The 20,403-nt window shown below is 40.3% G+C and overlaps 1 protein-coding gene across 2 annotated transcripts in view; it reads left to right on the top strand.

Moving 5' to 3' along the window:
- The first annotated feature begins 3,341 nt into the window (after positions 1-3,341).
- Positions 3,342-20,403, top strand: part of PTPRK (protein tyrosine phosphatase receptor type K) — a 555,842-nt gene continuing 538,780 nt past the window's right edge. The window contains exon 1 of one of the 2 annotated variants that reach the window (XM_034990587.1): positions 3,342-3,696. In XM_034990587.1, coding sequence (XP_034846478.1) covers positions 3,600-3,696 — 97 coding nt within the window. In that variant the 5' untranslated portion in view covers positions 3,342-3,599. The remainder of the gene's footprint in view (positions 3,697-20,403) is intronic. The other variant, XM_034990586.1, reaches the window with a different exon arrangement.

Below are 20,403 nucleotides of genomic sequence, written 5' to 3'. Positions count from 1 at the left end.
AAGGAAATTGAGATATAGAGATATTAAATGTTAGTTGGCAGTGTTCCCCAAACTCTGTTCCCTGAAATCCTACTTGTGAGAACTACTTCTTTATTAAAGAGTTCCATGGTCCAAAACTTTGAGAAACTGCATTCTTTTCCCCCCTCCAGATTCACAGTGCCTAATACCATATTGATAACCATGGAAAAAGTACTACATAGTAAAGGAGACTGTTTTGGTAAAGGAACCTTTTAACTTTGCTCAATTCAGAGTTCTCCAAGCTTATCTGATCTTCAGACCTTATTTTCCAATATACTTACGAAATTTTGATAAAACTGGGATTCCACAGAAAACATTTTCCCAAACACAGATCTAAATTGATGACTGGAGGTACTGTGTGGTAAATCTGCAATCCGAATACAAACCTGTCCTCTTTAGAAGATATACTCTCACCATATACCCCGAATTGTAGGAAAATAGAGAAGGGCAATTATGAAATTTTATTATTCTATATCTACTACTAATTTTATCAGTATTATGGTTTATGGGGTTTTTTTTCATTCTTCATTATTTCTCTGTTATAATCATAGTACATTTTGATTTTTGTCTTCTATTTTTTTTTACTGTAGTAAAACATATATTGCATACAATTTTACCATGTTAACCATTTTTAAGTATACAGTTCAGTGGCATTAAGTACACATTGTTGTACAGCCATCACTACGGTGCATCTCCAGAATGTTTTCATCTTCCCAAACTGAAACTCTATACAGTCTTCTGGTGTTTTTTACCCAACATTTTATCATATGCATTTTCCCATGTTGCAACTTGCTCCTTTTTTTTTTTATAACTTTCATTTTAGTGACTCTGAGATATTCTATCTAGATAATGTTCATGAATCTGCCTATTGTTAGACATTTATATGATTTTCACCTTTCTCTTTTGAAAATCACAAATATCTTTGTGTATACAACACTTTCCATATTTTGGCCTATTTCCTTAGAATAGCCAATAGATTGAAGAATATGAACATTTTAGTGATTTTTAATACATGTTATCTAATTTTTTCTAAAAGTTATACCAAATTTATACTTCTTCTATGAATTGATAGATATATTCATTCATTCTATTTTCTGTGAAATAAACAGAGATCTAGTAAGTTCTAAATACTTGCCAAATACCTTGCGGAAGAAAAACATACTCTCCTCAAAAGATTTCAATCCACTCTGGCCAGCATTAGTTATTACAGCCAGCATTCGTGACAACTAAGGACAAAAGGACTGATTTACTTGTCTAAAAGTTTTATTTTATTCCTTTGACTTTCAGTGAGAAGTTGTTCTTGCTACTTTGCTGATTCCTTTTGAGAATTTTCTTGCCTTTCCTTGTTTCCCCTTACTTTTCACTCAGATATGTGCTGATGACCAAATTACTTAATCCCTAATCTTGTTTCCTCATTGGTCAAATAGGAGTAATAATTGTACCAATGTCAAAGGGTTGTTGTCTGAACTCAGTGAGATACTGCCTATCTTAAGTCGTGCCTCGCACATTGTAAGTGCTCTGTAAACATTGCCTGTTACTGTTATTACTTCCAGGATAGATAAAGTGAAATGAATCTTCTATCAGTTGACCCAAGGAACAAGCATGGTAAGAACTGTGTGTGGACTTTCCCCTGGCCCTGTATGTCAATTTTTCAAACAAGTATTTTGTGTGTTTAAACAAACAAATCTACCAAGTCATGAACTTCCTTCATCTTTCTTTCCAAGAATAGAACAGGTGAATTAGTATACGGGTGGTGGGTTTTTGTTTGTTTTTCCTGAGGCATATTCCTGCTAAATTTTACAAAGTTCTGCTTACTGCTTCAAAGGAAAGATACGCCCTTCAGTTTTTTGTTACTTAGGATTTAGGAATGTCCCTCAATCAAAGAAATAGAACAGTGATAGGTTAGTGAGTTGAAAAAAAAATTGTACCCTGCACCCTAAGGAAAAATGAATTTTATTGTGCTGAATTGAATTGACAAGCATTGGGCTACTCAGTGTGCTAATGAGCCAGCCAGGAGACTCCAAATTCTGTTTAATCAAGCTTCTACTCTTAGCAAAATTTTTAAAAAGTCTTTTTCTTCCTGATCTTATACATATATATGTATATAGATATATTTCCAGTTCTATCATAAACTTGGTCATTGATAGCGAGGAATACATGGCTCGGTAAATAAATTATATGAATGTTAAATTGAATTTCACATTGTGTTGTTTACAAAGACTAAAGATATGAGTACTTGACAGATGTCAATCAATAGGTTCTATTGTTCTAGGAATTGTATATATGACATTAAAATTCTTAATAAAAATATCTATTCAATTGTGACCACATCTATTTTACTTGAAAATTTTACAAAATGGATATACTGCGCAACCGAATAGTCTGTTCACAGAAGCAAGTAAATGTGGCATATGGTGAAACCACTTCAAGCTGCTGAAGAACTAGCAAACTGTAAAATACTTTACTGTCATAATAGAGCATCATTTTCCTCCGGATGAAATCATTCGTTGCCGTTTTCATTGTCAGTGTAAAGTCCTTTCGTTAAATACTTCTGTCTTAAGTACCTATTAGATATTAAAAACATAGCAAAAAACCTTTTTTTCTACTCCCGCAGACCTGTGGGAAAGGAAAAGATACTAAACCCTGATGCAGTTCTTAGGTTCTTCCTAAGGGAAGAAGCAGAAAGAGGCCGGAAGGTTTCAGAACCACAAGCAAAGTCAGCGAAGCAGAGCGTAAAGCCAAATATTCGGCAAATGACAAATAAACCAGAAAGGAGACACGCCAGCTGCTCCCACTGGAAAGTTACCGAACGTTTATTTTGGTTCAAGTTTTATTTTTATATCATAAGGAACAATAAGTTTTCTGTGGGGGTGGGGTGTCTTAGTCCTTATTACAGGAATAAAGAACAGTGAGTTTTCAGTGCAGGTGGGTGTTTCCCTACACTCCCGCTTCTTCGTACCGGCATCCGCTCCGGTGGGACCTCCACCGCGGGGACAGGGAAGCCCAGGACGCCTCTGCTCGGGCGCTGGGGCTTTCTCCGCGCTCCTCCTCTGTGGTCCCGCCACACTGCTTACCGAACACTCGCATCTCAAACTCCGATTTCTGCAACAGGGTAGCCAACGGCGCGGGTCCGCTTTCCCGCCCGCTCCCCCGAGCGGCGGCGGGCGGCGAACAAAGGCGGCGAGAGGCGCGCGGCGCGCGGCCGGAGCTGGCGCGCGTCTCTCCGGCAGGAGGCGGCGGCGCCGCGCCAGAGCCTACATTCCTCAGAAGCTGCCGGGGCCGGCAGGGCGACGTCACCCCCGGCTCCGCCCCCGTCCCTCCCGGAGCAAAGTAACTCTTGACTAACAGGAGCAGCCTCCGCTGAGCATGGAGAGCTGCCGCCGCGGCCGGCCGGCGACGCGGGAGACGCTTGCGCCCCAGAGGTAGTTTGGGGACCGCGAAGAAGGAAAAAGTGCCGGCGGGCGGCTGTGGACTTCCCGCCCTCGTCCCGCGAGGCCCGGCTGGCACCTCGGTCGTGGATTTCGCTGCGATCCACCCGGCAGCGCTTTGCAAAGCTGCTTGAAACTTCTCCCAAAGTCGACATGGATACGGCGGCGGCGGCGCTGCCTGTTTCTGTGGCGCTCTTGCTCCTCTCCCCTTGGTCTCCCCTGGGGTCGGCCCACGGCCAGTTCTCCGCAGGTGAGTGGCCCAGAAGGTGGGCGTGTGGGTGGGTGAGGGGGGGCGTCCGGATGCCCGACGAATGCCCCCCGGCCCGGGGCTCGCGAGGGCTGGAGCCGGCTCCTCGCCAGGGCCGGGGGGCAACGATTCCGGGGAAGCTTTCGCGGCCCGGGCGGGAGCACAGGGCAGAGGGAGAGATGTCCCCAGAGTTTGTGCTAGGTGGGACGCGGGGCACCGGGCTGGGCGCCACTTGGCTCAGGTAACTTTCATCTCCGCGACCCATTGTTCCTCTCGAAGGCTCGCTCGGGGCCAGGGCTGGCAGGGCTGCCCGGGAGTGTGGGGAGACATTGCTTTTCTTGGGAAATTGGTAGCCTCCGCGTCCAGCGCACGCTGCACCACGCTGGGGAAGAGGGAGGAAAAAGTAGTTACGACTCGGGAACGGCTACTCTGTTGCTAGTGGTGCGGGCTTGTTGCTGTTTGCCTCTAGAGCGTTCAAGAAAAAAAAAAAAAAAATTCCCCCCCCCACTCCCGCCCGGGAAGCCATTGTCAGAAATGTGGAGACTGGCAGGGACTGACCTCGGCGCGCTTTGCCAGGTGCTTTTTGTCCCGGGAATAACCTCCCTTGACTATTGTCTAACTACTTCCCCGTCCCTCCCCCAGTCCCTTTCTCCTCCCCCAGTGTTGGCTGCTCCTGGTTTTGCCCTGTGCGTTAGGGCACTGCGTGGAGTAGGTTCCGTGTGTCTGCTGGAGGAGCTTGAAGATGTTTTGAAATATGATTCTAAGGACGCACACCGAGCAGTCCTGGGCAGCGAGGTCTGGGTGCCGGGCGCGGGGAGCCTGACCCCGGCTGAGGCAGCCCGCTCCTCCGGGGGAGCCCGCCTCGGGGATGGGGGCTGCGAGCGACAGCCGGCAGAGTACAAAGGGAGGGATGGTGTGCTCCTGTAGGTTGGCTCTTTGGGTTCTTGGTAAAGCCACTTACAGAAGTCCGTGAAACCCCGTCTCTCTCAGTCCCGTCCTCTGCCCTTCCAGTTTTGTTCTTTTCTGTTAGTTGCTTCTTTCGTTCTCTCCTCTTGGGGCTCTGAAGTTTCACCAGGTGGGCGCTGGGGAGCGGGCTCCCGGGCGCTTGTCTGCTGCTCGCGGGTCCTGACAACTTTTCTGGCCAGTCCACCCAGCTCAGCTTGGCTGGCAAGCGCATCTGCTGCCCTGGGTCTTGGTGCGGGTGGTGACGGAGAACACCGGGAAAGTGACAGCCGCGCTCTTGGCTGAGGCCGCAGGGTCGGAGAACGAACTTAACTTTGCGCCTGTCAGTTTCTCTCCTTGTTGTGGCTGCCCTGTTTCCTGGAAATAAACTCAGATTGTTGTGACCGGGAGTAATGTTTATTTCCCTTACATCCCCTCTTCCCCACCGTAGAACGCTATCAAAGGAGTTAGACCGCAGATGCAGGTGGCAGCATGTGTTGTGCTCTAAAGCAGATTATGAAATGCAGCGTGTAGAGGAAAGCCATGTCTATTGGTGATGTATGCAGGACAACAGGTCTATGCAATGAGTGATCCGATGGCTTAATTTAATTCTTTCTGGAGTAAGCATCACTACTGAATGCATCTCTGACATATCATGCCGGTTGGTATTGGAACCGTGCTTGATGTAAGCCATTATGTGCAGGCAGGTTAGAGTGGGTATTGATTTCTGCACAGTGTTTGTCGCTGCACCGAGAGCCTGTGCTTCAAAAGGCATGTACTTGGTTAATTGAAAGTTTGAATTCTACCAGTTGCATCATTAGACTTACATGTATTCAAGAGTTTCGACTATTAACGTCTCAACAGCGGATGGGTATATTTTCAGCAGTAAAGAAACTTTTATATTTCTCGTTTCAAATGTTATTTACCCTTTAGTAGGTATTAAATTCCCTCCAACAGAATGTGCAGATGAGCTTTTCTGATCTCCGGAGTTTAGGTATCGCTAATGAACAATTGCGTTCTCAGACATCCAGTTCTAAGTAATTTTACCAAATATGCCTGGCTTTGCTTTAGTGACAAAGTGAAACCTTTGACTTTCAGTTATGTTTAAGTAAGAGAATGTGCAGTCCTAATAAATGCAATTCTTGTAGAACTGTATCTCAAAAATTTTGCCATTCAGGATTTGCATGCTTTTTTCCCCGTTTAAAGTCAGATTGTGAATCTGCCTTTCTCCATGAATTAAAAGTTTGTTTTGTAAACATTTTCGTGTTCTGGTTATCCTAAGCCACTTGGTATTCTACTATCATCAGATTTTATGGCAGTCAGATTTGTTGTAAATACATAAATTCAGAGATTGAAGGTGTATTTCTTTCTTGCTGTTTTTTTTTCTTGGATTCTACTTTAAATAATGAACTTTTAGTTCTTTTGAGAAATTTGAATAAAATGCTTTAAAAGTCTAAAACAAATATATATTCAAATTTTTGAATATCCTGTTAAATAGGTCTTTTAAATCACATCCATTAAGGCCAATTTACCACTTTTAGATATTATGATGTGGTTTCTAATGTAGTACACTTCAAAAGCAAATTTTGAAAGACTAAGGATTGTTGGATATGTCATATACTCATCCAGTGTTCTCTCTTTAAACCACAAATTTAATAATATTTTTATCACTGGGACTTTTTCCTTAGTTTTTGGAATGAAAGTGTAAAAATGCTGCATGGTGAGCCTCTTTAAAACCAGAACAGCCTGTAAATATCAACTTGCGTTATTTTAGCTTAATCTTTCACTTAAAATTATACTAGTGTCCTACCTGGGGAAACTGAGGAATAGAAGCACAAAGATGCACTGACATTCATGGGGTTGTGTAGCTGTTATCTCTTGATATTATAACGTAAGACAGTTTTCTGTCTTGGGACTCAGATGCCTGACAAAACCAGTCACAGAGAAGTTACTTGGAAACTCAGCTTTCTCATCTGTAAGATGGTGATAATAATACCTGTCCTAACCTTTCCACCTGGTTTTTATGAAATAATTTATGTGAACTGGCACTGTAAGTTGTAAAGCATTATGCAGCTCTCTGGAGTGTAGGCGTCATACATTAAGGTAGCTAAGTGCCTTGACTTTAGTCTCCTTGGCTTGCTCCCACACTCGCCTAGTGAGGACAGGCTGTTCAGGAGAGTGTGTGTGTGTGTGTGTGTGTGTTTCCTCTGCCAGTCATTCATTTTAATCATTATTAAACATAAACATCCTAGATTGGCCAGACTCTAATTTTATCAGTACAGTGAGAGAAATTATCCTTAATTTTTTTTTTTTTTTTTTGCTTACCTCATGTAAATTGTTATTTGAGCTCTACCTGTGGAAGAGTCGTTATTAACATTCCTAACAATAGAAGAAATATATAGTCATTTGTTTAGCTGTTTGTTCAACTGTTGGTTGTTCAGCTTTTTCATCAGAGTATGGAGAAAAAAATATGCAGCGTTTTAGATGCAGTCTTATCAATGACCTAGAGAGGGACTATTGTGTCTCTAGTATGATGTGAGCCTGGAAATGCAGCTCAAGATCCTCACTTGATCTAGTTCCTGGCATGTCACACTGTAAGTGTGCACTCACTTGATCCCTTAGGACCTTGCAACTCATCTAAACAATGCCACTTTCCTGGTGTCTGACTCCTTGATGTCTCTGTATGTGAAGTTAATTTCTTTCATACTTACTACCTACTAGGAAAATACATCAGAAACCGCTTGTTTCAAGGTTTGTGCGCCGATTTTCTGGTTTTGATTGACCAGAATCGCTCAGTCCCTCAGTTCATTAAAACTATAAATTTTAACACTAGTAATGATATATAAGTGGACATTTCCAGGACTGTTTTTTCTCTCACTATTCTCCATACATCTGACTCTGCTGATTTTCCTAGATTGCAAGATGTCGTTTTGTGTCTGGCCTACCCAGACGGGAAGAGGCAGGTCTGGCTGCTATTTGGGCTTGGCATGTGTGCTGCTGACAGCTCTTCTCTTTGTACTCATAAACGCGAATTTGAAAAATAAATCAACCCCTCTGCTGCCCTGCCCCTCCCCCACACTCCTTCCCACTCCTCTTTAGCAACAACAAAGCCCGCATGCACATAGCCAACATCACAGTCTTTTTGTTCCTCCTAAATAGCTGGACATGTTCTTAAAAACTGGAACTATGACTCAACCACTATGCAGAGTGAACGCCAGTTTTCCCATCAAATCTCATATTTCTACCAGTGATGGTTTACTACACATTTTTATGGCCTTTAAAAAACATTTAGTTCATGTGATAAGGGTCCTATATAGAGAAACTGTGTTGTTGCCTACCAGTGCTTTTGAAGTCCCATGATCTAGGTCTGTTCAAGGTGGTGTTAAAGACAGTGTAAATCATGCTAAATATGGATACTTCTAGAGGCATGGAAAATGCTGTCCTCATCTGCCCTGTGCTATTCCCATTTCCTCTACTTGCTCTTCATGGAGGGCAGGAAGAGGATTGCTGCAGGACTGAGAGCAGGAAACATCAAGAGAGTTTACAGATTGCTCTTAAGGACAAAACAAAGAACACTAGGATTCTGTGTGTGTGTGTGTGTGTGTGTGTTTGATCTTTTATTTACTTTTCTAAAGAGGGGAAAAAAGTACCTTATTTTTTATTTGTTTATTGGAGTCAGCCTTTGCCTTTGTCCAAACACATTCATTTCTTATTCTGTAGATGTAAAAATTTCCCTCTGTGTATTCCTCTCAGACTTTATCCTTTGATCATATGTATTTATTTTGTGTTCCGTTATCAAGTGGTGTTTCTCTTTGTCTAAAAAGGTTATAATTGCTTTTGAACATGACTTGTTTTTTCACCAAAACTCATGCTGTTTATCATGGTTACTGAACGATGATATCTTCCCAGTTCATGATGTCTTAAACTGGTATTTGATAACAGAGTAAGTAAGTCTGTCCATCAGGCTAATTTTAATTTTAATTGAAGCCAGAAATAAAGTTGTAAATCGATGAAATGATATTTTAATGTCACAGAGTGTTTGTGCTTAGGTATCTCTGAATGGAAGACAGACTTTAAGTTCCTTTTTGTAAGTGGGGATAGAACACATTTGAGGACCATATTGCCTGTTATTTTGAGATGAGTGAGATAAGTTATATACAACTATGCTTTGGAAAATGGAAAAAATGGAAAAAAAAACGTGTTTGAATCTTTGATAGCGGTGAGAACTCTGGAGGTAGATAGTTTATAAACTTTAAGCTCTATCTTAGGAGAGATGTGTTTTTATGAGCAATGCTCTTAGGGAAACTTTGTTCCACATACGAGTTTTTCTTAGTTCCATGAAGATTCTGTTGAGAGAGGGATGTTTATTTTCCCTGAAGTAGTCTTATGGGATATTCTTTTGTAGTTAATATTTTAGTAATAAAAACTGAACATACATAATTCAACCTAGTTTTGTGAGGTTTTGCAGAGTGTTGAGGTTCTGGGAAAACAGTGGGCTCAGGGTGTAAGACCGTATCGATCCTGTTGTGGAACATTGCCATTTTACCACTTAACTCTGCTTGGAGTTTTTGGCATTCTCGGCTGTGTGTTGATAATCCATAAAAATTACGAATGGCTTATTTTGTCACTTACAATTGTTTTAGGAGCAAATTAAGTAGTCCTGAGTGAAATAATCCATGTTTCCACTTTATATGATTGTAGAGCTCTGGTAATAAAAATGATGAGCAGGGCAGTGCTGGCTGAATTTTTCTACAGGTTAGTCATTCTAGGAATTATCTTAAGAGGAATGCAGATAGAAATAAAGCCAAATAAAAGAATGTCTAGGTGAGTTCTTATTTGCATTTATTTTGTTGGGAAAGCTGAAAGATATATGTATTTTGTACACACACACACACACATACATATCTTAACAGTGATAGAACTTCATTGTCCAAAGGTTTGGGTGAGAAGGAAGCTAAGGACATCTACAGATGGAGTCAAACTCCTGTACTTCTATTTTGGAAAGAGTATTGCAAATAGATAATTACTTTGCCTATTTCATAGATGAAAAAACTGAAATGGATGAACGAACTATATAGTATATAATACGTTGTACTATACTTTTAATAAGAACGTAATAAATCTTCCTCCGGATTGGTGTTTATTTTTATAAACCCTTCCCAATGCAGCCTGCTCCTTAACCAGCTGCTTGCAGGCTGATTCTCCAAACCCTATCCAGAGCAGCAGCTGACCAGCTGCAGAAATTCCCGTAATCCTTGTTGGGTGGTGGGGTGACCTAGCAGCTGCTTCATACGGCCACAGCTCCTTGATATGATTCGCCTTAGGTCATTCAACAAATACAAGAGTAGAGAGGAAGCCCCACCTAGGGATTGATGGCTGACTGCCTCATGGTCACTGGATTCATCAACTCCAAGGTGCCCTAGAATTTTGCTGCTTGAATGTGGTCCATGGACGAGCAACATCAGTCTTGGGAACTTGTGATGATCTTGTGGTCACTTATCAGAGCTCTTCTCAGAACTACTGACTCAGAATCTGCATTTTAATAAAATCCCCAGGTGATTTGCTTGAACATGTAATTTTGAGAAACACTGCTTTAGGACAAAGAAAGCTCAGCTTGAAAAGATTTGTCACATGCACTTTACTGTAGAATTTTAAGAGTATTGTGAAGGGATTAATTACAATATGAAACAAATTTCCCTGGAATTATATTTCTGATCAGTATTTACTTAATTATAATTTAATGCCCCAGACACATCAAAACAACAGTACTATTCACTTTTTAGAAAGAATACTCAGAGATTTTGAAAGAAGTATTTTCATAAGAGAATAAAAATAAGGCTAAATGGTTTTGGCTATGAACATGTTGTGTGAGAATATTTAAAGGTAAAGATATTATCAAGGAACCAAACATGATACAGGCCAATAATTTTTATTTAGCATATTGATATGTTGATACAGGAAATGATATTCCCTCTGGTAATAATAGTAGAAGCAGTTTCTTGTTTTATATTTCTCTTTTTCTTCTGAGTGTAATATAAGGATCTTTGTAATAAGGAGCTCATTTATAGGACAGTCAAATTTAATGAATGGGAGTTAGGTAGAATGCATTAAATATCACTGGTGTTCTTTTTACTATCTTTTGTGCTCATATTTAAGAACAGATTCTTGTCAGTTTTCTCAAGAGAAAAATTATGATGTAATAGACAGTGTACAGTATTCATGTCAAAACACAATTTTACTTGCATTTTATAGCTTGCTTTAGCATTCTTTTAGAAAATGAATTTTCCCAGAAGACCTAATTGCCTTCTTATTAATGAGCCTGTAAGTGTGTTTTGTTACCCATTTACTATTCTAAACGTGTCTACTTTGGCTGGCTGTTTTAACAGTGAAGTCTCTGATTAAATCACGACTGCTATATTTGTTTTTGCCATTCACTAGCGATTCAGAATATACCGGCATAATGACATGGTTATGGCAGAGACTAATGGAAAACAAGAAATATAAATTAATGTTAACCTATAATAGTTGGTTGAATTATAATATTGGGAGCGGGAGTTTGGGGAAATACACAACAGAATTCTCTGCACGTTTGACTGGAAATGAAAGTCTCTTAACCTGTGTTGTTTGAAATACAAAATATATAGTTGCTGGATTCATAAATAAACTATAAATCAATGATCTCCATGTTTACTTATTCTAGACACTGGTGTTTAAAGGAAGAGGTTTAACTGTAGATAGATCAGTGCTTGAGTGGAGCTTAGCGATGGAGAGAAACCCAGAAAGGTACTTCCAAACATCTTAAAGAGCTTTAGAGGCTGAAGAATCTGACTTGTTACATTTTCTAATTTTACTAAAAATTTTAGAGCTTTCTCTTTGTACTACTTCTACTTTTATTCTTGTCAGCAGTAATTAAGTTCATTTATTCTCTCACACGTTGGAGAAGAGCGGTTGCAAAAACAACAATAGGAGCTGCCATGCACTGAGTGCCTACGACCTGCCAGCCCTTATGGTCCATGTTTCACGTGAATTTAAATCCTCGTGATAATCCTTGAAGATTGGAATCCTCTCTGCTTTGCAAACTGAGGATTCGAGAGGTTAAGTAATAACTTGCCTCAGGTGACAGTGTGAGGAACTAGTCAAGCCAAAATTCATTATTGAATATATACATATATGTAGCAGTTAGGCATTTTTTTTTTTTTTTTTTTTGGTTGCATGTTGGCAGAAAATGCAACTCAGACTGGTTACAACAAAAGAGGAATTTATTTTCTCTCCTGACCGATGATCAGGTGCAACTTGACTTAGAGGTCACATAATTCCACTGGGATATGACCTCTTTCTGCCCGCTCAGCTTCCCTGTGGGGCACTCCAGGAGCTTCATTCTTAGGCTCCATGTAGAGCATGGTAGCTTTGGCAGCTCCCATACCACAAGATTCTCGGTTCAAGTCTAGTATGAAAATGTGTACTTTATGTGGCGGTTGCACCGGCGAAGGACCTGAGGTTCACTCTGATTAGATTCAGTGACTCAGAGACTCCAGCTGAGGGGAAGTAAGTGCACTGATAGGCTTAGTTGACTAGAATTCTGGGTTCAGCTCTAGATCCTCACTCAGGTCACATGGACTGATGGGGGTGCCATGGATCAAACCATCAGTTATCAACAGATCTGGGGATGAGTTCTGGAAAGACAATGGAACTACAGTGTGATTGCTCAAGATAGAATTAAATAAGTCGTGAGAAGTAAAAGCAAAGAAAGCGGGGTGCATCCTTTGACGGGGAAGAAAGTATATGGTGAGGAAAAGACAGTTGCATCAGAGGGTTCCCAGCTCTGGACCACTAAGTAGTAACATTAAGACATAGTGACCTAAACCTTAGTCTCTAAGGGGAAGAGGGCGGCGGAGGAAGAGGGGAAAGAGGTACTTTGCACCTGGCAGTTTTGTGTGCCTTGAAGATCAGTGGTTCATGATTTTTGAAGTGTTTCTTTTTTGGTTTATCTTCTAAGCCATGCTTTAAAGCATGAATTTTATTATTGTTTTTTTTTTTTTTTAAAGATTTTATTTATTTACTTGAGAGAGAGAGAATGAGAGAGAACACATGAGAGGGGATAGGGTCAGAGGGAGAAGCAGACTCCCTGCTGAGCAGGGAGCCCGATGTGGGACTCGATCCAGGGACTCCAGGATCGTGACCTGAGCCGAAGGCAGTCGCTTAACCAACTGAGCCACCCAGGCGCCCCATGAATTTTATTATTTTCATTATTTTATTCTCTTTACCTCAGTATTAAATAAATCCAACATTAAAAATTCACAGAATTTTAAGTGCTGAAAGGAACTTTAGACATTAATACCCCTTCATTTGATATCACTTGTCCAAAGTCATACAGCTTGGAAGAACTTAGCTCAAATTCAAGATTTTTTTTAAGGATTTATTTATGTATTTTAGAGAGAAAGAGAGAGTGTGGTGGGGAGGAGCAGGGAGAGAGGGAGAGAGAGAATCTCAAGGAGACTCCACGCTAAGTGCAGAGCCTCACGTGGGGCTCGATCTCATGACCCTGAGAGCATGACCTGAACTGAAATCAAAAATCGGACGCTTAACTGACTGAACGACCCAGGCACCCCTCAAATTCAAGATTTTTATTTTTTATGTCAGTATCGTCACCAACATATACATTGTTTTGCTTAATGGTAGTTTATACAGGTAGTTAATTATTTAGCTTTTTTAAAAATTATTTTGGTTTGGGGCACCTGGGTGGCTCAGTTGGTTGAGCGACTGCCTTCGGCTCAGGTCATGATCCTGGAGTCCCACATCGGGCTCCCTGCTCAGCAGGGAGTCTGCTTCTCCCTCTGACCCTCCCCCCCTCATGTGCTCTCTCTCTCTCTCATTCTCTCTCTCAAATAAATAAATAAAATCTTTAAAAAAAATTATTTTGGTTTGTATTTTGAAGTTCTAAAACAATGTTTCCAAATGCAAACCTGACTTAATGATTGGCTTTAATTAAAATTACAGTCCAAATAGGAGGTGATAATAATTAATATGTCTGTGAATAAAAGAGACCATCTTAGATAACTGCTTGGTTTTCAGTTATCCTACATATCCTACATATGTACATGAATAGGTATTTGCATGCATGCATTTGTTTATTTTTAATAGAAGCCAGTGGGTAAGCTAAGCTGTGATAAATGATGCTAATTGACACAGAGAAATAGAACCTAGTCACTCTTCACTTTGAAAACTAATTTTGAAAAACTCAGGAGGTGAAGGTGTACTTGTTTATAGTTTTGATCTTCTCCCCTCTGCTGCCTAACTTTATAATGCATATCTGTACAACATGGGATATTCAAGAGTTGCTATACGATAACTGGGGTACTCGATAATGAATGAAATGTAGGGAAGTAGCAGGTGTTTGCCCAGCCTTCCCCACTTACAAGGAGAGGTTTATCCAGCCTGTGTTAGATACACATCTGTGCTGGTGGCCTAAAGCTGAATGTGACTGAAGACCAGGGCCTCAAACGTGGTTGTGCCAGTTTAGACCAGAGTGTCATGCCCATGCACCTCTCTGACAGAGCAGCTGGCCTGGCAACACAGGGGTGAAGACAGTGGTTGTGGAAGATTTATTGACTGGAGCATGCTTCTGTCACTGGAGGTGTCTGTTCATGCACCTTTGAGTGTTATCTTAAATAAATTCCTGAATTATTATTTTCTTCCCTGTGTATTGCCTGCTTTCTCTGTGACTTTTTTTAACCCCTTATTTATATTCTTATCAGGTGTGTGATTCCTGAATGATGAGTTTTGTAATGGTTTGCCTAACAACCTGGCCGCTTGAGGCAGAGTGCTATCTAGGGTTGGCCCATTATTGCCCCTTTATCTAAACTGACATTTAAGTACTTAGGTAATATATGAGGTCAAGTGGTTGGCAGCGACCTGCTTCAAAGAGAGCAAAAGGTTCCTTTAGAGATCTATGGAAGAGTCCATTCAGTGCATGGAGCATCGGACTTGCTATGTGACTGTGTGCTAGTCTTAGTTTTGTTACTTTCTGGCACTGAGATTTGGAGGTAATTCTTTTTTGCTGAATCCTTAATTTCCTTATCATTAAAATGGGAATATTACAATGAAGAGTGATTGTAATATCTTCTCCAGTTACTCAGTAGGACAATTTCGAAAGGTAAAATTGAAATATATGTGAAAGTATTTTTTAACGTCTAAACTACCATAAAAAATGTAATTTATTTTTGGGGCAGTATAACTTTTGATAAATTGTTGCTGAAGGCAAAAATAATATGCTGAACAATGGAAATGAAACCAGTAGATGCTTTGTATATTTGCAGTTATACGTTGCATATCTGTTTGCATGTCTAAGCTTTGGGGAAGGTGGTATCATACGTTCTTGTGAACAGTGAGTAAATTTGTTATTATGTATCATAAAATGTACCCCCCGATTCATTTTCACCTATATACTTATTTTCTCTCTCTATAAGTCAACTTTACTCTGTAATGCTACCAAATAGTATTTGTATTTTCTCCAAATAGGTTAGTAAAGATTACATGATTATGAAATATTTTTATTGAAAAAATTTTAAGCAAATGTTTTAAGGGCTGTAATCATATATAGCAAGTTTAATGTACAGTATAGATTTTCCTTTGAGTATTCTCATGAAGAAATAGAAAATGCTCCTGATATCTGAACTGGTGTGCCTAGCTGGCGAGAACGTGTTTCAGTTAAGGTTTGTATGTCTTTATTTAATTCTTCCACTCTGCCTATCTTTGAACATTTGCTAAGTGTCAATGCTGTGTCAGGTCTTGGGTAAGCTGGCAAGTAAGCCAGGCATTGTCCTTGAACTTCGGCAGTATATGTGACTTTTATGACTATTAAGGAGTGGTAATCTTTACATAGCTTCACATCTAGAGGTCATGGGTGAAGCCTGGGGCTATTCAGTAACTGACCATACCCCTGCCTATGGCTTGGCAAATCTCAAAGTGCAGGCTGTCTCTCACAATATGCTGGTCTACTTTAGAAGTTGCCTGGGAGAATCCAGTGTGTCAGCAATCTTTCCAGATCCTGAGTCTACACACAAAAAGCTAGAAGCCTACCAAAAAGCATTATGCAAAAATTTGCTGCAATGATAATAAAATTCCATCAAGTGGAATTTCCCAAAAGTTGAGTAATCGGAAGTGTAAGCAAATGTAAACAAGTTGGGCAGAGGAGAGAGCACATTTGTTTTTCTAGAGGCTCACAGTCACTTATTCTCCCTCTGGGAACTTGAGCAGGAAGGTTGGAGGGCTGCCTCATCCAGCTTATATGTAAATGGGCAATCACAGCGTTCCGATGCAGAGGCCCTGGTTGTTTGGCTGCGGATTCGTATTTGCTGTGACCTACAGCTGTTTATCGACTGCCTTTCTAGTCTCTGATCACCCTTCTTTCTCTCTGCTGCTGCTTCAGGGAAGCTCATTGTCCCGAGTAGTGGGCAGCCCCTAGGGAGGGAGGCCAGAGGCTGGCAGAGAGGCCTGGCAGTCCAGAATCCAGTGGGCTCAGATAATCCCCAGACTGTCCTTAGGCCTGCATCCTGGAAGAGGCAAGTTCAATTCCTAGTGCTTTAGTCATTCATTTTGGAGGGGGCAACAGTACTGTCATTTAAATATACCTGTTGCTCTACCAGGAAATGGGGATTTTGAACCTCTGTTATCAGAGGAGACCCAAATGACCTGCAGTATGTGAATGAAGGAGAGAAGTAATTTTGGATGTGTACATTTTTCTGAGGAAAAATAATCCCAAATTCCATAGACCCAAGCTTCAAAAATTAAAGTTTAGAACATTTATTTTATTTTTAAGGTTTTATTTAAGTAATCTCTACACTTAACATGGGGCTTGAACCCACAACCCTGAGATCAGGAGTTACATGCTCCACCACCTGAACCAGCCAGGAGCCCCCGAATTTAGAAACTTATATTAATTTGGTTGAGTCACTAACATTTTGTGCCCGTTTTATATTTAAGCAAGGGACACTGGAATGCTGATCTCCAGGTATAGAATATATAGTGAAATGGTTACGATCACAGACTTTGGAACCTGATTGTGCTTGAGCGTGAATTCTGGTTCCAACATTTTCTTGCTATGGGAGCTAACCATGTTCCTTTAGTTTCAACACCACATCTGTGAAATGGGATAATACCAGTCACCTACCTGTCCTGATGTTTTTTTGAAGAATATTGAGTTAAAGTGCTTCAAAGAGTGCCTGATACATTAATAAAATTCATTCACTTTAGCTTTTGTTATCATCATCCTAATGAGTGGACCAAATTAACCCATGTTTGCACAATATCTTATCCCAGGCTGTTATCTTTAAAAAAACTGCAGTATCTTTTACTTTAAAATAAAACCAGCAGACAGTAGATAATAGGATGCCTGAAATAACTCAGTATCCTGATTAACAAAGACCACAGTAAACATTATAAAGAATATCACTCAATATTTATGAAAATAAGTGGCAAATTTATACTGATTCCTAAAGAACCAGAATCTTAGGTTGAATGACAAAAAAAACAAAACCAAAAAACAACCAAAAACAAAACAAAAAAAACCCCCAAATAAAACCCCAAATCTACATATGTAGAGTGAGAGTACCAGAAGCATTAACTTTTAGGTATAAATATCAGAAATCTTTGGAAGATGCATTTAACATTTCTTATCCAGGTTGGAGAAGGTGGGAAATTTGGGGCATTCCTGAAACAAGTATGTTTACTGCCTGGACAGATTTAATCTCAGGTAAAAATACAGAAACTCTAATTTGGGAATAAGATTAAAATGGGCATTTAGCAGAAAGTTGAGGAGTGAAATCTCTGCCACTTCAAGAAGTGTCCAGCCCGGTGATACTATTGTCCAATCTAGGAACAGTACTCAGATTTAGAAATGAGATAATAAGCATTAGCAGAGGGGCACCTGGGTGGCTCAGTTGGTTAAGCAACTGCCTTCGGCTCAGGTCGTGATCCTGGAGTCCCGGGATCGAGTCCCGCATCGGGCTCTCTGCTGAGCGGGGAGTCTGCTTCTCCCTCTGACCCTCCCCGCTCTCATGCTCTCTCTCTATCTCATTCTCTCTCAAATAAATAAATAAAAATCTTAAAAAAAAAAAATAAGCATTAGCAGAAGATAAAGGGATTCCTCCTTAGTTCCTAAAGAATGTTTCTCCAAAGGTTATAGAATGAGAGAAAGGCATCTGTTCTGTGCCATTGGCATTTAACGCATGCTGAGTAAATGAATTACTGGCACGTCTATTTCCCTGTGAATTCTAGATAACGTTTTTGTTTTTCTTTTGAAGGTTGCTGTTGATATTTAATCTTCCATAGCTCAGGTAGTTTCAAATCCATTTAAGCCCCAAGACTTTTTCAAGCCACTGTCGACAGGGAAAAGCCATTTTAGAATCCTGGCATCTGGCTGGAGGGTCTGGCTAAACTTTTGATGGTTGTTAGCTCAGTTCCAGAGTTGCTCTGTGGCCAGTCATTGCAGAGGAAAGCCTCTCTAAACTTCAACAAGGATTTTATGTTACAGTCAAGCTTTAGAATTCTTATATTCTCACTTTCTTACTGTACCTCTTCTAGCTTTAATTGAAATAAAACTCCCTTTTTCTTGAGTTACACTGATGAAAATGTTTGCTCTCCAGATATAATTAAAAATTCCTGTCAACTTTCTTATCAGAGAAGCTCTTCGCACTGCAGGTTTGAATCTCACTGACGTAAATACTTTTATAATATTCAATTTACCATAATAATGTGATTTTTGTATCCTGACTGGATGTTCCTACTAACATAGGTCTTTGTGATTATGGTGGCAGAAGGTATTTTCATAAGCTCCTCTCCATTTAAGAAGTTTGTTAAGATGCCATTTTGATGCATTTGACCACATTCATAGTCTTAATAAAAAGAAGCATAAAATAGCAATAAAAGAAACTCTTGTAGCATATGTAAACTTAAATATGGAACCATTCAAAAAAGGGGATGCATACCGGACTGCCTGTTTTGTGCTCCAGAATCATGACCCAGCCATTATTTGGAAAGCAGACTTGTTCTTATATGAGTTACAACAAATACCTAAAGGATACTGAATTGGAAAAAGATTGAGGATGGCAGACCTATAAATGGAATGGAAACACTATATAACAGTATACTTAAATATAATATGTATAGGAACTGGGGTGCTTGGCTGATTCAGTTGGTAGAGCATGCAACTCTTGATCTCAGGGTCCTGAATTCAAGTTCCATATTGGGTGTAGAGCCTACTTAAAAATTATCTATGTATCTATGTATCTATGTATCTATCTATCTATCTATCTATCTATCCACACATATACACACATAGGAACTGTAAATTCTAACCAGTGTGGTTCAGACTGGCTTCTTGTCTTTTGGCATGAGGAAATTGGAGAAACCCATAACCAGGGAGTGTTAGAGCAGATATATCCAGAAGGATCCAGGTGCTTTGAGTTCTTGCTTAGATTCTGCAAAGTAGATCTCTGGCTCATTCTTATCAGAAATACAGATCCCAGTGAGGACTGGAAATTCTTTTGAGGGCTGTTGTTCACTCCTTTAGCTTAGGTACAGGAATCTATAGGATAGTACTCTGGATTTCCCACAGTTACCGTGCTGTTCACTTACATATCCATTTAAGATCTTTCCGGGTCTCTCAACAGTTTGCTCACAGTTTGGAATCAGGATACCAGTAGAAAGAGGCACTTTATCCACCCCCATCACATATTCATAATTATACCACAAACTTCCCCAGTTGCAGCGCATTTTTGAAAACTATAGGGATGCCTGGCTGGCTCAATCTGTAGAGTATGTGACTCTTGATCTTGGGGTCGTGAGTTTGAGCCCCATGTTGGGCATAGAGATTACTTAAAAAAATAAAAATAAAAACAGTAGTTTTCAGGGCACCTGGCTGGCCGAGTCAGAAGAGTGTGCGACTCTTGATCTCGGGATTGTGAGTTTGAGCCCCACGTTGGGTGTAGAGATTACTAAAATAAATAAATAAACTTAAAAAAAAAAAGCTTGTAATTTTAGTATCTCATGTTGTTGCAGTGCCTGGGTGACTCAGTCAGTTAAGCGTCCAACTTTGGATTTTGGCTCAGGTCATGATTTCAGGGTCTTGAGATCAAGCCCTGTGTGGGGCTAGTGCTGGACATGTAGCCTGTTTAAGATTCTCTCTTTCTCCCTTTCCCTTTGTGCCCCTCCCACCCCCACTCACTTGTGCTCACTCTCTTAAAAAAAAAAAGTATCTCATGTTGCTTCAAATATGACCAAATAAAGGGTAGGAGAGAATGGAGGGCAGGATGCCCTACCAGCAGTTACTTATTCAGGTGCCATGCCTTGAAAGCAGTTATGAGGTTTCCTTTGAGGTGGAGATTTATAGTTCTTAACACTCCCATTAATTGTTGGAATTAGAGCTAGATCAATCATTGTCTTTTTTTTAAGTTTATTTTTTTATAAAGAGTCACATGTTCTTCCAGCTGAGCCAGCCAGATACCCCTCAAGCATTGTCTTTTATGTGAACAATGAGGAAAAGGATATATCTATTTTGTGCATTATGGCAATGGACTTGAACATTATATGACAGCTTCTTGAATATAACATCCTTATGAGCGTGTTAAAATAGGTGATGCTAGTCTAAATTATTAGCACATTCTTTTTGGCAATACCTTGTTGGGACAAATGACATTGATTGATTAGGATCCCTGTTAGAGTTAAAGAGGCTGGTGAGCTAGTGGCTTTTTCATTCAATAAGATGTGTAT

This window comes from Mirounga leonina, unplaced genomic scaffold (assembly GCF_011800145.1).
Source record: "Mirounga leonina isolate KUSES-001 unplaced genomic scaffold, KU_Mleo_1.0 Mir_53, whole genome shotgun sequence".
Taxonomy (NCBI): Eukaryota; Metazoa; Chordata; class Mammalia; order Carnivora; family Phocidae; genus Mirounga; species Mirounga leonina.
The sequence above is the reverse complement of the archived record's forward strand: the minus strand, read 5'-3'. Positions and strand labels throughout refer to the sequence as shown.